General features: G+C 33.1%; 4 protein-coding genes across 4 annotated transcripts; 1 reads left to right on the forward strand and 3 right to left on the reverse strand.

The window, feature by feature from the left end:
• Positions 1 to 3,810: 3,810 nt before the first annotated feature.
• On the reverse strand, positions 3,811 to 4,637 carry LOC129906015 (60S ribosomal protein L37a). Its single transcript, XM_055981643.1, has 3 exons — positions 4,521 to 4,637; positions 4,166 to 4,294; positions 3,811 to 4,089 (listed from the first exon to the last, which is right to left on the reverse strand). The coding sequence occupies exons 1-3, from the start codon at positions 4,521 to 4,523 to the stop codon at positions 3,943 to 3,945; spliced, it is 279 nt and encodes a 92-aa protein (XP_055837618.1). The 5' UTR covers positions 4,524 to 4,637; the 3' UTR covers positions 3,811 to 3,942.
• A 2,078-nt stretch (positions 4,638 to 6,715) lies between these two features.
• On the forward strand, positions 6,716 to 8,570 carry LOC129914302 (kelch-like protein 4). Its single transcript, XM_055993525.1, has 2 exons — positions 6,716 to 8,415; positions 8,564 to 8,570. The coding sequence occupies exons 1-2, from the start codon at positions 6,716 to 6,718 to the stop codon at positions 8,568 to 8,570; spliced, it is 1,707 nt and encodes a 568-aa protein (XP_055849500.1).
• A 1,097-nt stretch (positions 8,571 to 9,667) lies between these two features.
• On the reverse strand, positions 9,668 to 11,437 carry LOC129914388 (kelch-like protein 4). The gene has a single exon (XM_055993648.1). The coding sequence runs from the start codon at positions 11,435 to 11,437 to the stop codon at positions 9,668 to 9,670; it is 1,770 nt and encodes a 589-aa protein (XP_055849623.1).
• A 3,889-nt stretch (positions 11,438 to 15,326) lies between these two features.
• Positions 15,327 to 16,109, reverse strand: LOC129914458 (kelch-like protein 9). Its single transcript, XM_055993767.1, has one exon. It carries the CDS (start codon positions 16,107 to 16,109, stop codon positions 15,327 to 15,329), a length of 783 nt encoding a protein of 260 aa, XP_055849742.1.
• Between the last annotated feature and the right edge of the window lie 1,589 nt (positions 16,110 to 17,698).

Below are 17,698 nucleotides of genomic sequence, written 5' to 3' on the forward strand. Positions count from 1 at the left end.
TCAATTGTATTTTTCGGATAGAAGGTAGTGAGTAAACTCACTTGAACCAATTTTTTTGGTTTCAAGGAATGATAAACTGTTGTAATACCAAACTTTTTTTTTTGGTTTCATAATCATTTAAAAAACGGCAGTGTTATTGCACTTTTTCTCAGAATCGGCGCCGATACAAGCCCGCAGACTCACATGTTTGCTATCGTTATAAATGGACCGCCTTGCTCTATTAATATAATAGAAATCTGCTGCCGGCTCTTAGACTATAACTCCAACATTTTTTAACTGATCGGGCTATGTTTTTTTCAGCCTGATCAAATAAAAAATGAAGGAGTTAGTTGGTCGCCCGATGAAAATACAGGAGTTTGCGATCATTCTAAACTACGCCGTCATTTTATCATTAAAAAATCTCGCATAGGCCTATTCTGTTACCTATTGATGTACTCAATCAAACTAAACAAACTCCAAAATAAAATAAATGTTTATCCGTTGTGTTATTAGTTATGACATTCGATTTCGTGCCTACAAAGTGTTATAATCCCTTAAATAACCAATCTATTGGGTGTCAAAAGAAACCCCTGGCTGATTTTTTAGGGCCGTATTATGACTCGCGAGTGAAACTATTGACTCAAGTTGAACGATTTAGGTTCAAATGGTATACACCGATCGCTTCTTTATTCAAATAGTTTCCAATAATTGAGCACCTCTTCTTTACCCGACAGCATACAATTGTTTACATTTACAGACTCTATTGCTTCCAAATTTAACATCCTGGTAACGCAAAGGTGTAGTTTCTTTGGCCCTCAGTAATAGACCCTAATTTAGCAAAACTCGATTTTTACGACAAAAAAAAAATAATTGCACTAAGTGCAAAAAAATATAAAAAATATTTATTTTTTGTTAAATTTTCTTTGATAAAGATATTTTTTTAAAACTTTTAGTTAGTTTCAACTCTCAACAAGGCCTCTAAACCGAATTTAAAGCTAAAATTGTCAATGCGGCCGCGTCGTCAAAAATACAAAGTTTTTTGTCTCTCCTGAAAAAAAATAAAAATGTTACTTATGTTGTTTTAACAATCACCGATTCACTTAGGTGCAAAACTGTCCCTAGCAATAGTAAAATAGGTTCGTAAAGAAGTATGATAGGTGAACAGATGATGATTGGATTCGTTTTATTTTGTCAGATAAAATATAGACACTCTACACATGGAAGAAAATGGAACTGTCCAGTTCATATCTCGTCAAAAACTCAAGTCGAACTTTAATAATTTTCCTTCGAAAGCAAAGGTTTCTTCTATTTCAATTATTTCAAGAGGAGAGGAGTCACTAGTAGACACAAAATATTTTTTACAACAAAACCAAAACGAAAGCCAACCCTTTAAGCAAACAGGTCCGAACTCGGTGCGAATCCGCTCCGCCTCAGGCGGAGCTGAGTCCGACTTCGAGGCAGAAACTGATCCGAAGGCGGCTCAAATTAGTATGGAAATTAGAATCACCGCGGAGCCGATTTTATATGTATTGGTTTTTTCACCACGATTTCTCCTTCGACTTTGTGTTTATATACAAAAAGTTGCAAGTGTGTGGGTGCAACCCCGTCTTTCGCGGTCGGAGTGTCTTTTCTGAACTCCGTTTTCTTGCTTGAAGGGACACGACAGCAAAATGTCAGTCGTATTGAAAAAACGAGTATCGTTCAGCCTTAAACGATTATCGTTTTACGCAGTCGCGTGTCATCGTTTTTATACGATAATCGTTTTACGTAGTCGCTTTTCAACGATTACGAGCCGATTCAAACGATAATCGTTTTACGTAATAGGCCCCCAGAATATTGGGCTCATTGAACTGTCTACTTGCTTAATGCTTTATCAGTGTCTCTGCGAACTAGTCCTGATGCATTTGAAACCAAATTTGCATCTTCTGTACCAAGATATCTGATAACTAGTCGAGTATCTGCAGAGCTCAGTACCCTAGGTCTGTTTCCAACATTCTTTTTCAGCCCATATTTAAAATTCTATCTTATTCTATGTAGAGAGCTCTTGCTTACCTTCAATATTTGTGCAATTTTCCTAATGAAATCTCCTTATTTTAATTTATTTAGTATCGTTTTCTTTAAAGATTTTGTAAATGGTTTAATTTACACAATTATTCATATTTAATTGAATAAATCAGCTGAAAGTCGAATTTTAGTTTACACAGAGTAAATATAAACTAAATTTGATGGTAAGCAACCAGTTTTAGTGAAGTAGTAAACAGTTATAAACCAAAACATTCTTCTTTTCTGGGTCGTTGCAAAACTGTCCCAATGAAATCGTTTCTTTTTTCCTCGAACTTTGCCGATAACGGTTATCTGTTTGTCATTTGTAATTGTCTTATTGGTGACCTTTAAGATAATAACGGTCTTAATTCCCAAAATTCTAAAACAAAAATAATATCAAGTGTCAAAGCAAAATACCTATTGCTTGGGACAGTTTTGCACCTAAGTGTATGTAAAAAATATATGTTAGTAAAAAAATAATTTAAAAAAATGCAGTCCAGTTATGGTCTTTTTTTTTACTAATATCGAAAAAAGTCGCTATATCTTTTTGGTACTTCTACCTACATTGAAAAAAATTTGTTGTCTCTAAGCAGATTGCATATCAGTTCTGTAATAGGTGTCTTAACAGGACACTGTCTCATAGGTAGACACGCCATAAGACTTGGCGTAATCTCTAACGACTTCTGTAGAAGTTGCCTTGATGAGGAAGAAGAAGAAACAATCCAACATCTTCTCTGCTCATGTCCTGCCCTTTCCAGTAGACGTAAAAAGTACCTGGAAAAATATTTCTTAGAAGATACTAGTGAACTAATCAATACTGACATCTTCAACCTTCACCGCTTTATTAAAAGCTCCAACTGGTTTAATTAGTGAGGAATTTCCTCACAAAATCATGGTATCACAACGGACCAATAAATGGTCTAAGTGTGTCAGTTGTTTTCCTGACAGCCATTTCTACCTAACCTAACCTACATTGAGATGTGTTCTTTTGTACATTCTTCGGTTCCGGCATTGCATTCCTCATTTTAGGTGTTTTTTGTAAATTTAAAAAAAAAATCTTTTAAATCAACAAAAACGCACTTTTCAAGAGAAACAACAAGAAATTAAAAAAAACTGTCAGATATCTTTTAAAAAGACTGAAATCCATTGCTTTTATTTAAGTACTAACCGCTAGACTACCGATTTTCAGGTCCTAACTTATACCGAGTCCTAACTAATACTCGGTACCAATTTGACAAATTGACAATTAGGACTTTTGTGAAGAAATCACTTGGTACCGATTTGAGTACTAACGATTGGTATAATAACTAGGTCCTAGCTGATTTTGAGGAGCTAGCTAGTACCGAGTCCTAACTAGTACTCGGTCCTAAATTGACAGTTCTAGGGCTTAGGACTTGAGTGAAGAAATGAGTTGATACCGATTTGAGTACTAACTTTAGGACTAGGACCGGTACTAGCGCTAGGACTCTGTGAAGAAATCGGCCGTAAGACTTACCAAGTTTTCAGAAAGTACATTGGTTCTCTAACAAAATAAACTGGAAACAATAGTTAATAATATGGAAAAACTGTAGTTATTGATTCTTCCTAATTTGCACACTTTTGAACATTTAGTTTCAAAGCAATGAACGTTCAAAACACTATCGCACTGTTGGCAAGATCAATAAAAGGGCAAATCAACAAATGATTAAACACTTTTTGAAAAAATGATTAAATATAAATACTAGAACTTTTTTGGATTTGGATGGGACAGAGGCTTTGAAAATCATTTCCCACAAAAACACAATTCACTTAAAATTCTTTTTAAAAAAATTTATTATTTTTTTTCACATTTCTGTCTGGTGAGAACAGTTTCAGGCAACACATTTTTCCATTGAAAAAATACTAATCCTAGTAAAACGGTAACAAGCGAACAGTAGTTGTTTATTGTTCCTTGGTTTCACGGAGACGCCTCACAGCAGACCTGACAGAAGCAGCAGCGGTTGTTGAGTACACCCAAGCACCACCAGCCACAACACGCTTGCAACGTTTGCATGACCAGATACCGACGCAGGCACGTTTCATGGCATCCTAGATAACAAAGAAAACATTCATTAAAGTCTGAGGTGGACCATTTTCATTCAAACACAAAAAAAAGCAAACTTACCTTGCCACAGAAAGTGCAGGTATATTTGGAATGCTGGGTGATTTCCATTTTCTTCACCATTTTACGCAGGGAAGCACCATAACGGGTACCATATTTACCTACGATTCCAACCTTCTTTGTACGCTTGGCCTAATAATTCAAAGTAAAAATAAAAGAATTACTTTCAATTCATAGTCACTTTTTATTTTTTTTTTTTTTGTTAATAATCTATCACATAAAATCAAAATCACTCATTGTTAAATGATAAAAGTTTAATAGTTTTATCTATTAAAAAATTGAATTTGATAAAATTTAACATGATTAACACAGAATTTTTGAGATTTTATTCAATATTTTTCGATTTATTTTTTCGTACCATTTTTTAGCTGTTGTTCTGTCAAAATTTGAACCGGAAAGAGAGGACAAATGGCGTGAAGATGGTTGTGAGTCAAAAAATTGTTGAAAAAAGTGTAAAGTTGAGAGAAACTATTCGGCAACAGATGTCGCTAGGTGTAATTGAAAGCGTTCGTAAATACAACATTTTTAGTTAAGCAGGAAACAGATTGGTGTGGCGTAGGCATAGAAGCGGATCGCAAAAATCATTTCAGAAGGGGTATTCATGCAAAAAGTACTGTCGGTAGCGTTTTTTTTCACTGATGAGAAACTTTACAGGAGTATTTCATTGTACTTCTCATAGGTTTAATAGGAGTGAAAAAAGGGGGCCTTTTTGATCCTAATCAGGGTTATATGAGTCTTTTAGGTGTGAAATTAGTCATGACGAGAAGCTTCTCACCATTGTTATAACATCGAAATTGTTAATTGGGTAGACGTCCAATCGAAAACGACATTAGACTAATTTACAAATACATAAATTTTCCTTGTTCAAATTAAAGGAAAAAAAATAATACAAAAAAGCACGTATACGCCTCAGTGCATGATGCTAACACACTAATCGAAAAATAGACAAAGATTTTTACTCAATAATTGAATAAAATCTTTATTTTCTTGTCGCCAGTGCTAATAAATAGCTAAAATAGTAAAAAAAAATCCTTAAAAATATTCTTAGAGGATATAAGTGGATATGGGGTGCTTGTTCCTATACCTAATACATTGTAACGCCATATGCATGTGAGTGAGCGACAAAATTGAAAATGCCACAGCTAATTCGAAGGTCTCGAACGGCAAATTTTGGTATAAGCCACGCTTTGATGCGTTAAGTTTAAGCCATTTTTTGGAGGGTGCCTCGCTAAGTTGACACGTCAAGTTAGCGAAACATCACACTTTTTAATGAAAACAGTGAGCGATAAAATTGAAATTGGCATAATTAAATCGAGGGTCCCGAACGGCAAATTCAGGTGTAAGCCACGCTTTGATGCGTGAGGTTTAAGCCACTTTTTAAGCGAAAATTGGTAAATTCTTGTCAAATTTGGAAAATGTCGAAAATTTGAATGAAAACAGTGAGTGACAAAATTTAAATTGGTACAACTAATTAACGACAAATTAGCGGCAAATTCCCTCATACTCAGTTTTTCAAAAAAACCTTTTTTAGAGATGGTGTTTCGCTAAGTTGATATCAAGTTAGCGAAACAACACATTTCCAAATGAAATTATGGAGCTGCAAAATCGAAATTATCACAACTAATTAACGACTAATTAATAGCAAATTATGACATACTCAAGTGTTCAAAAAGACCTTTATTAGAGTTGTTGTTTCGCTAAGTTGATATCAAGTTAGCGAAACATCAAAAATATATATGAAAACAATCAACGACAAAATCAAAATTACCACAACTAATTAACGACTAAATAACGGCAAATTATGCACTTAGTCCCGTTTGGATCGTTGAATGTTGTTTCGCTTAGTTGACACTCATTCGTTTTTCAGTGCGAGTCCGGTTCCGCAGCTGTAAATAAACACGCTTGTTGATGACAGCCATCAAATGAAAATAAAATGGAGGCATGCACTCATCGAAAAACTTAAAGAAACTAGAGCCCTCTATAAAAGCTCACGGAACTTACAGCACAAGCACTCCATACATTATTATATCCTCTAAGGGCCAGTTGTACAAATATTTAATCCGTGGTTCAGCAACTTTTATCTTCTTAATTCGCTGGTAGTTTTGATTTTTAGCACAGGTTCTAGGTCAATATAGGCTGAAATAGCTAAATCCATCCTTGAACCAAAGTTGATCCACTGCTAATCCGCCGAAATCGGCGAGTTAAATTCCTGATCCGAGGCCGAACCACGTTTGTACAACTGGTCCTAAGAAAATATTACAAAATAATGCAAAAACAAACGATTTTTTTCTTGGCCCAACTTTATATACATAGCAAGTCCATGAGCCACCCTGTAGTAGCTTTTGTACATTTAGAACTTACCGCAATGAATAGAATGGCGTTATCTCATTAGAAAGACTAGCTGTTTATTTAACATCAAAAATTCCAAAATCAAAAATTATTTACTTTCTTTGTTATTTCAAATAAAAATCAAATCAAGGTAAACTTATGTTTAAATAGACCTCCTTGCTCTTTGACTTAAACAAAAACCATAATCATTTCCAGACTTAAAAAATGTTGTCAACAAATCAATTACAACAAAACGCTAATGATACCATCATCTTCAAAACCGATAAACACTCGGCAATAAGCTCCGAGAAAGTCCAGACTTTCTATCAAAAAAATGAATTTTTCGACACTGTGATCAAAGCAGGAAACGATTCCGTCAATATCCATGCTCATAAAATTGTCCTGTGCTCATTGAGTGAGTACTTTTTGCAAATTTTCCATGACAATCAAAAAGATTCGAAGAATAATGTTGTTGAACTCAAAGAAATCAAAGCTTCAACATTGAAACTTGTAATTGACTTCATGTATACGGGTGCGATTGAATTAAGTCTCGCAAATGTTGAGGAACTTTTGCGAACTGCATCACTTTTAAAGTTGAACACTTTAATTGATGGTTGTTGTGAATTGATTGAGGAAAACATCAATTACAGCAACTCTTTGTATTGGTTCCGTTTGGCTAAAGAACTGAGCTTAAGTAGTCTGAAAGACAAGTCTCTGGAATGTACTTACATTCACTTTGAGAAAATATCAAAGGAAAAAGAGTTTATGATGTTGAATGAAAATGAATTGAAGGATTTGTTGTTCAACGATAATCCCCATGGAGACTTCGAAGAAGAAGTCTTCCTGTCCATGGTAGCATGGATAAATTATGATAAACCTAATCGAGAACTTTTAGTTTTCGAGCTTTTGTCAATGGTTCGTTTTTGGGTATTAACGCCCAAGTTCATTGTTGAAAACAGACATTCTGTTTGTAAGACTGTTGAAAGCTACGAATTAATTTGCGGTTGGCTTCAATGGCATTTGTCGCCGGAAACTCGTTCAAACGACTATTCCAATTGTACTTTCAAGCCAAGACAGAAGCCTAAGCTTGGAATTGTAAGCTGCTTTTATTCTCCTACCATCCTTAACCGTATTATTATCATTGAAACCTTTGATCCAAAAACAAATTCATGGTCAGAAGAAATAGAAGAAGGTTTTGATACCACAAAAGATAATTTTTCATCAATTGTAATTGATGATAAGTTAATTATGGTTGGAGGGAAGGATAATGATGAATGGGAAAATACTGTGGAATGTGTTGACTTGGATACGTTTGAGTGGACTGATTTACCACCAATGATTAACACACCAGAACAACGTTGCGAATTGGTAGATTTGCAAGGACATTTGTGTGTGTTTGCTGATGGCGAAGATACTGGCTCGTATTCGATGGAGTTATATAACTTTTCAACGTGTAAATGGCAGGATATTCATCCGCTTTGTCAACCAAGCAAATCTAGTAAATTAGCTGCCCACAATGGAGTGTTATACATTTTAGATTTTAATAACGGCTTCTTGCAAACTTATGATGTTTCAACAAATAAATGGATTTCTAGAACTATTGAGGTAGATTCGTTAAATGATTTTGGTCTTGCTGCAGTCGATGGATTTTTGTACGTCATCGGTGGCGGTCGTTATGATAACGACGACTGCGAAGAATCCAGTGAACATGAAGGATCGAATGAAGATGAAGAAAAATCCGATGAAGATGATAATGAAGAAAATTGTAATAGATTAAAAATATCAAAAACTGTCCAACGCTATGATTTAGCAAATGATTTGTGGTGTGAAATGGCACCGCTACCATATACACAAGTTTTATCATCAATTAAAACAAGAGTTCTTGAAAATAAGATTGTAGCTTGCGACCATTGCAATATAAGCGAGTATGATATTGAAACTAATAGATGGAAAATTATGAATCCTATATCAGATGCCATTTGGAATCATACATTTGATGTTTATTTATTTGTTGGAGTTAAAAAATAATTATTTGTTATTAATAATTTATTAATTTATAATTTATTTGTTTAGTATGTAATTAAAATCTTTAAAACCTTGAAAATGGTGACTTTGATTATGGGGAAGGGTGGTATAATATTGATTACGTAGCTGAATTTTAGGTACCGTCATTTTCTGGCTGGAAATTTACCTCAACGAGTAAATCGAGTTATGGAAGTTGGAAAGATTCAACCTGGCAAGTAGCCAACCATAGACACAAAACAAGTCTTGCTTTTTAGTCCTAAACGTTTCGGAAATTGCGCATTTTCTAATTTTGATTGTCGAATTCCTTTCAACCACTTTCAGTCGCTACTTAAATAACTACTAAGGTCGTACTTTTTAGCTATTTAGGAAATTGAAAAAGGAGCGATCTCTTCTTGTGAATGTATGTGAGTATCCTAACCGTGGAAGCCCATGTGCAAATACGTAGGTGTAGATCTGACTAAAAAGATCGAGTAAATCCGGAGTATTTCGAAGTACTAAAATTACTTCGCAATAAAACCCTTTTGTGGCGGGAAGGAATGCAAAATTAGAAAAAGTGAAAAAATAAGCACTAAAAGGGTTCTGCCAGTAGAATGAAGAAAAACGAAATAAGATGCAATCCTAAAAATGTCCAAGTAGGATAAACACAAATCAAATCGCTCATCATGGGGTGACAAATTTTGTGGAACCTATTTTCATATTCGGCCCCAGCGAAGCGGAAAACTCTACGATTTTATACGTAAAATACTTTGGGGTGTGTGTAAGAAATCGGAAAAATTTCCACTCTGACGGATATCTCGCTAGGACCGATTGTTTCTCCACACTATTATATATCCTCGACACAACGCCACGAATCACGAATCTACATTTTTGGACATTTTCACTTTAATGCGTCATTTTACTTGTCATCAATCCCTCCCAATATTCTATATGTTGCCTAGAAGCCTAAACTATCAATTTAGTTGCACGAGTATCTGTTTTTCTGCAAACTACAATTTTGCAGATTCATGGTTTTGACTTTGTACCCCCGATATATGTTCCTAGAAAATGTATTAAATAATATTATTAGTCAAAGTCCACAATTTTACAAAGTATAAAAGCTTTTAATTACAAAACTTAAAAATATTACATAGGAGAAAAATAACGTTTTTTTTTTTAACGGTAAAAATTATAAATATCACATGAATTGTTCAAACAAAATTGTGGCATTGATGTTAAACAAGTCCATATGTCCAGTCCTAGGTCATATTCGAAAACATTGTAGGTATCGCATGCTATAATTTTATTTTCAAGAACTTTGGTTTTAATAAATGGATCCAATTGTAAATATGGTAATGATGCCATTTCACACCAGCAATCATTTGTTAAATCGTAGCGTTGAACAATTTTTCTATAGCCTGTTTCGTTATTTTCATCATCACTGTCTTCATCGTCGTTATCTTCATGATTTTCATCGGATTCTTCGCATTCGTCGTTATCATAACGACCGCCACCGATGACGTACAAGAATCCATCGATTGCAGCAAGGCCAAAATTTGTCAATGAATTTTTCTTAATAGTTCTCGAGGTCCATTTATTTGTTGAGACCTCATAAGTTTGCAACAAGCCGTTATAAAAATCAAGAATGTATAATACCCCATTGTGGGCAGCTATTTGGCTGTTTATGCTTGGTTCAGAAAGCGGGTATATATCCTGCCATTTGCATGTTGAAAAGTTATATATCTCCATTGAATACGAGTCAGTATCTTCGCCATCAGCAAACACACACAAATGTCCTTTCAAATCCACTAATTGGCAACACTGTTTGGGTGAATTTATCATTGGAGGTAAACTACCCCACACAAAAGTATCCAAATTGAAATACTCCACGCTATTGCTCCATCCACCATTATCCTTCCCTCCAACCATAATTAGCTTTCTGTCTATCTCAATTGCTGAAAAATCCTGTTTTTTAGAATCGATATATTTTTCAATTTCTTCTGCCCATGAATTTCTTTTTGGGTTAAAAGTTCGAATTTTAATACTCCGATGTTTATGTGTATGGGAAAAAAAGCTGTCTACAACTGCAAGCTTAGGCTTCTGCCTTGGCTTGAAAGTACAATTGGAATAGTTGTTTGACCGAGTTTCCGGTGACAAATGCCATTGAAGCCAACCGCAAATTAATTCGTAGCTTTCGACAGTCTTACAAACTGAATGTCTGTTTTCAACAATGAACTTGGGCGTTAATACCCAAAAACGAACTTTTGACAGAAGCTCGAAAACTAAAAGTTCACGTTTAGGTTTATCATAATTTATCCATGCTACCATGGACAGGAAGACTTCTTCTTCGAAGTCTCCATGGGGATTATCGTTGAACAAATCCTTCAATTCATTTTCATTCAACATCATAAACTCTTTCTCCTTTGATATTTTCTCAAAGTGAATGTAAGTACATTCCAAAGACTTGTTTTTCAGACTACTTAGGCTCAGTTCCTTAGCCAAACGGAACCAATGTAAAGAGTTGTTGAAATCGATATTTTTCTCAATCAATTCACAGCAACCATCAACTAAAGTGTTCAACTTTAGAAACGATGCAGCTCGCAAAAATTGCTCAACAGTTCGTAAATCTAATTCAATCGCACCCGAATACATGAAATCAATAACAAGTTTCAATGTTGAAGCATTGATTTCTTTAATTTCAACAATGTTTTCCTTTGAAGTTCTTTTAGTCCTACGGAATATTTGCAAGAAGTACTCACTCAATGAGCACAAGACAACACTATGAGCATGGATATTGACATGATCGCTTCCTGCAATGATCACAGTGTCGAATAACTCATTTTCTTGATAGAAACTCTGAAGTTTCTTGGAGACAAGTGCAGAGTGTTTATGGGTTTGAAAGATGATCTTGTCATCAACGTTTGGTGATCGTTTTATTGGATCCATTTTAAATCTGAAAATGGAGGAAGATTATTTTTCAGTCAAAGAGTATAGAGATCTGACAAACTTAGCAGTTTTTTATGCAAAATAATTTAAATGAACAAATAAAATAGACTGCAGCAGATTAAACATGCAAAAAAGCAAAATTTATTTTTTTGTTTACAAATAGTGGGTCTTTCTAATGAGGAAACGCCATACTTTTAACTGTGGGTTATTTAGGAAACTTATAGAACTGGTCAGGAGCGTAGCTCACCCTTTGGATACCCTGTATTAATGGCGTTTTTAATTGGCAATCTGGAAGCAAAAAAAAGCAATATGAATGCGTTCATTTGTGCAAAACTGACAGTTCTGATTCTGAAAAAAAGAGAATTTCTCTTCTGGTTTTAAAAACAGAATCAGAATCACTCACACATTCATAGATTTAAATGTCAGATGTCACAGTTGATGAAATGAAATTTGCCGCGAATACACATATATGTATATGACACTCAAACTCAACCAATACATTCACACCAAACTTCAGATTCTTCGGAATAAAAAAAAATTGTTTAATTGGGATTCCGAACCGAAGAACAATTCCGGATTGCCAATTAAAAACGCCATAAATATTTTATTATAAATGACTCAGGGAATTTTTATTGCGAAGAAAATGAACAGTGGAACTGTTATTTTTTGCCTCTTTTTTGAAATTCGATTTTTCAAAAGTAAATTCAAATTTTTTTTAAATCCAAAAATTATTTTTTTCAAAATTTTATTTTTGGCTTATATTCAAATAATAGTACCTGGGTGACCGAGCTTTGCTCGGAATCTTTAAATTTTTAACTTTCAGTGAAAAAAGTCAAATGTAAACAGCAATTTTTTTGAGTGGGTTTGAGTTTGCAATGACCAGTTTTTTCGCGGGTTACAAAACACCACATTCCCACTTTATAATTCAGTTTATTTACGTTTGAATACACATACGACGATCAGCAATGGATAGAAGGGTTACAGGAATCTGCATTAATGCCTACAGCAATGAGATCCATTTTTGTTCAAATTTTAATTTACGGGTCAGAAAGTTTTGGATGGTGTACATAGAGTTAATCTTTTTTTCAAGTTTAGTCTTGTCGGCAAAGCTTAGTATGAAGAAATACTATTTTTTATCCCTGTCTCTGTTTTATTTTGTATCAGTTGATGCTTTACTTCTTTCTTTTTTTTTTACTTAGGTATATATGTTTTATAAGATTGACATTAGGTCAATGGTGTTGCTTGTTGTGAGTTATTTTATTTTTATACGTTAACAATAGTCGCATTAAAACAAAAGAAAAACGTAAAACAAAGATAATGTGTGATACCAAATTTACAAGTTACTTAAAGGTTTCAATACATGATCAAAAAAGTCATGATCTAAAAAATTTTGTTTAGTTATTGTAACAAAAAGAAAAAGAACAATGCGTAAAAAATGGAACCATCCCTCAAAATTTTATTGAAATCGTTGAATCTGTCTCCGCAAAAAAAAAACTAATGTAAGAGCAAATATGTACTTCCAAAATGTTGTATTTGCCTAGAGGAAAAAACCCTCAAAATTTCATCGAAATCTTTAAAAAGCAATTACCAAAAAACTTATACAGGGTGTCCCAAAAGTAATGGATCAAACGAAGAACCCCTCTGGAGAGTGGCCAAAAACCCATTTTTGTTTAGGCTGTTCTGTAGCTCTTCATACAGACGGACAGACGATATACTGATACACTTACAGACTATCAAAGGGCGAGTTCATAAATGCAGGCCTGCAGCAGTGCTGCAAAAAAGAATTTATAATTATTATTACTATTATTAGCCGTGTTTTATTGGTACTCAGTATTTTACTGAGTAAACTTTTTATGCTGTAAACAACAAAAAAAGATTACTTTTATTTATTTTTTACAATCTTATATTGTTTAAGGGTCAAAAATTTATATGTCTATAAAAAAATTTTCTCTGTAAGCCAACAAATAAAATACTTTTATTTATCCTTAGCAATCATTTGTTGTTGTTTACCGTGTAAAATTTTACGGAGCTTAGAGCTTATTATTATAATTACTACTGAATTTTGACAAATTTAGTACTCGTTCTTAGAAACAAAGACAAATAATTCTAATAAGTTAAATAAATTTTTCAACAGACAGTATACTTGGCTGAATAAAATGGAAGTTCTATTTAGCAGAACTGCTGCAGTCCTGCATTTATGAACTCGCCCATAATAACAGACGGACTAGTCATCGAAAATTCTTGGCAAATATTTTTCAAAGTAACATTTAAAAAAATCATTGTTTTTATTTCTTTACGAACTTCTGCATTTGAAAGGGCTTGCCAACGCGATGGTTTTCTCATCTGAATTTGAATCATCAAATCTGATAAGTATCAATATTTTTTACGAACCCTTTTAAAATTTTTAATCTTGCCCTTTTCATTAGCATTGGGTATTTAGGGCCGAGATTTTCAACTTCAACATCTTCTTTCTTAGATCAAAACGAGGTATGTACAAAGCTCCACTAGAATGACAATTTTTTCATTCAAATATTTATAAAAAAAAAACACTATTTGCCTTCAGGGTTATAAGATGCACTTTGGTCTTGAACCCGGAGCTTAAGTTTCTTTTCACGATCCTCTTTTCTTTTTTGTTTTCCAGTTTAAAATCAGTTCCAAGCATGCAAGTCAAGTGACACATACGCTTACTCAGAGAAAAAAATAAAATGCACGACTGGGTCGCACGAAATTGCTCTTAGAGTCCAAGTTGCTTAAATTTTTAACACTTTTTATATAGAAATTTGGAAAATGTAGGTACTATATAGATAAAAAAAAATAAAAGTAATAAAATTCGTTTAAAAAAAATAAAACAAAATCTGAAATCAAATTGCCCTGCAAAACAAGTATGCAGTTTTAGAACTATTTTTTTTTGAAAAAAATTTTTAAAATAAAATTGCTATTTTGTAGAAATCACTAATCAACATCTAAAAAAGATAGAACTTGTCTTAAAATTTACATTTGAATTTTTTTTAACAAAATCGTTGGAGCCGTTTTTGAGCAATTTCAATTTTACAAAAATTGGTATATGACAACTACCGTTATTTTTGGTCCAAAAAAAATTAATTCCAAAAACCCCTCTGGAGAGTCGCCAAATAATGCTACATACTAAGTTTGACATCAATCGGCCCATTCGTTTAGGCTGTAGCTTCGTTTACAGACAGACAGACGGACAGAGAGACGCACTTTCGGGATCCACTTTTTTGGCATTCTCTATCATCGTAATGCCATGGAAAAATGCTATCTCAACTTTTTTTTTTGTACGAATGCATAACTTGATATATAGTACCTTAATCGCAATTAAAAATCACTTACATACAATAGAACCAGAAAAAATTCATGAATACCAGTACAGTACTCGCAGCTCGCACCTCAACGAGAGCTTCAAGTTCAGTGCGGCACGTGTTAATGTGGTTGTTAAAAAAATAGGGTAATGTTTTAAGATGTCAAGGACCACCCTAATGACGATATTTAATACTATTTATTTTGACAGCAATTATACATAATAAAATTTTGTTTTTTATTTATTTCGTCACTTCATTTTGAAAAAAAATCTTACACCTAAAAAATTTCACAGTTTTTTTTTCGCCCTTGGCCTTAAACTATGCAAGAAAATAACAATTTTAATGATTTAAAATTTAAAAAAATGGAAACGGTTATATTTCATTAAATAATGTAAATGTAGGTATTATATTTGATAATTCATCATATCTAATTTCTTGTATTTTTAAAAATCCACAAATAATACCTACAACAATTTTTGTTCTTTTTTTTTCAATTCAAATTAATTTAGAATTTTTATAAAATTTTTATAAAAATAATAATGCCTTCTCTTATTACATACCAGTTAAAATTATTTAATAAAAGACGGAAGAGTACAAAGAATCGAATCAGAATTTCCATTCATTGATATGGGATTTAATTCTTTCCATGAATCTATATCAGGATTATATTCTTCAATTAACTTCCAACATGGAAATCCTCCAAAAATTACAATTTTATTTCGAAAAATAACACTATTAACTGCTGATCGAGCATTTGTCAGTGATCTCACTTCAGACATTCTATTTTTAGATATATCATATCGCATAACATTATTGACAGGGTCATAATCTCTTTCGCCTCCGATAATATATAAAAATTCACCAATACCAGCTAAACTGAAGTTCTTAAGTTGTATTTGTTCTATAACCTTACAACTCCATTCATTCGAATCAGAATCATAGCATTGTAAAAGTCCATTTACGAAATCAAAAAGATATAATATTCCATTGTGACCTATTATCCTTGAATCCTTACTTGGAGTATAAAGCAGTTCTATGTTATACCATTCACATGTTGAAAAATCGAATATCTCCAACGAGTCTTCAATGCTACAATCACACAAACCACCAAAGACACACAAATTGCCATTTAGATTTGTCATTTGATTCCTGCAACCTTGAGTTTTACGCATTGAAGGCATACCCAACCAATTGAATCCGACCAGATCTAAGCATCCAACATTGTTTGTTGTTGTTGTTTCACATCCTCCAATAACATACAATCTAGTACCAATCACTATCGAATTATTTAGATTTTGGTATTTAATAGGCAGACGTTTGTGTTTTGTGCTCGTCCAGAATTTCGAACTCATTTGTGGATGGTAAGTGCGAATGACACTGTGTATCAGATTCATGAGAAATAATTGCAAGTTTACGAGCTCTACTTCCGAGAGGCTTAGTTAAACGATCCTCCAGATCGGGGATAAAGATAAACGATTTCTTTGCTGGTAAAAAATGGTATTCAAGCCAATTGAAAATCAAATTGTGACTCTTTAAGTTCTTACAAATTGATTTTTGCCAGCAATTATAGCTTCAGGCGAGAGATATTCAAAACGAACTAACGACAAAAATTTAGATGTTAAATGTGCTCGTTTTTCCGAGTCATATTCAATCCAAGCAAGCAAAGTTAGAAAAATTATATCTTCGAAATCTACTCGCGGTTTTTTACCAAGCAGAAAAATCTTTATCTGATTACCATTAAGCGACATTAAGCTATCTTGTTTTGTAACTTCTTGAAAGTTAGCATAACAATATTCTAAAATATTCATTTCGAGTGTTGTTAAGTTATATTCTTTAGCTAATCGCAGCCAATTCCAACAGTTTGTAGGATTAATATGCTTTTCGATAAATTCATAACATGCATTGAATAAATTTTGTAATTTAAAAATTGCTGCTGTTCGAATAATATTTTCGACATTTTCAAGATTCAACTCAATGCAACCAGAGTACATAAAAAGTCTGTTCAGCGAGGATTTTTCTAGATCAGAACAGGACAGGACAGCACAGTTTCGTGAGAAACGTCAGATCAAGTTAGAACAGTCATTTAAACGTCAGTTGTCAAAATAAAAAAAAAAAAAAAACAAATTGTAAATTATATGAATTTTTTGCTTATCGGTTCTCGTTAGTTTTATATATTTTTTGAGTTTTTACTGCGGAAAATATAATTAAAAAATGTTTTTAGTTAGAAAAACAACGAGCACCCAAAAAATATTCGCACAATTAAATCAAAACAAAAAATGACAGCTTTGCTTTTGACACTTCTCACGCATCTGTTCTAACCTGATCTGACTCAAAACCAAGAACAGAAAATCCTGTTCTAAACTGTTCTAGTTTTGTCAATGAACAGGAAACTAGAACAGTTCAGCACAGAAAAAATCTCAATGAACAGCAAAAAGCTGTACTTTTCTGCCTAGAACAGTCCAGCACAACGTCAGTGAACAGACTTAAAATCTATAACCAATTTTAATGTGGAAGCTTCGATATCTTTGAGCTTTATAACAGTGTTTTTTGTAGTTGATTGAGTAGTTGAAAATTTTTGTGAAAAATACTAACTCAATGCAGTTAGGACAATTGAATGAGCTCGTATTTTAGTTTCATTTTGTCCAGCAATTAAAGTTGTATCAAAGAATTTACCTTTTTCATATAAATTCAATAGTTTTTGAGATATATTTGTGGAATGTGTATCATGTTTGTAGATGAATTTTTTATTATTGGGTAATGAATTTAATGCTGGCATTATTTAGATCTATATAGATTAATAAATTATCTAGAAATTATTAATATAGATATATAAAATTGAGTTTTTGAATTACCTGTTGAATATTGATAAAAAATGAAATGTAAGCAAAAATCTGTGACATCGACCGGCAAGGGCAAGAATAATTATTTTGTTTACAAAATT

Source organism: Episyrphus balteatus, chromosome 1 (genome assembly GCF_945859705.1).
Source record: "Episyrphus balteatus chromosome 1, idEpiBalt1.1, whole genome shotgun sequence".
In the NCBI taxonomy this organism is placed as follows: Eukaryota; Metazoa; Arthropoda; class Insecta; order Diptera; family Syrphidae; genus Episyrphus; species Episyrphus balteatus.

Bases quoted from the DNA above. Each gene is read 5' to 3' on its own strand.
- LOC129914302 (XM_055993525.1), top strand. From the start codon at position 6,716: ATGTTGTCAACAAATCAATTACAACAAAACGCTAATGATACCATCATC.
- LOC129914458 (XM_055993767.1), bottom strand. From the start codon at position 16,109: ATGAGTTCGAAATTCTGGACGAGCACAAAACACAAACGTCTGCCTATT.
- LOC129914388 (XM_055993648.1), bottom strand. From the start codon at position 11,437: ATGGATCCAATAAAACGATCACCAAACGTTGATGACAAGATCATCTTT.
- LOC129906015 (XM_055981643.1), bottom strand. The intron at 4,090-4,165 runs GTAAGTTTGCTT...TTTGTTATCTAG, and splicing joins CCTGCACTTTCTGTGGCAAG to GATGCCATGAAACGTGCCTG.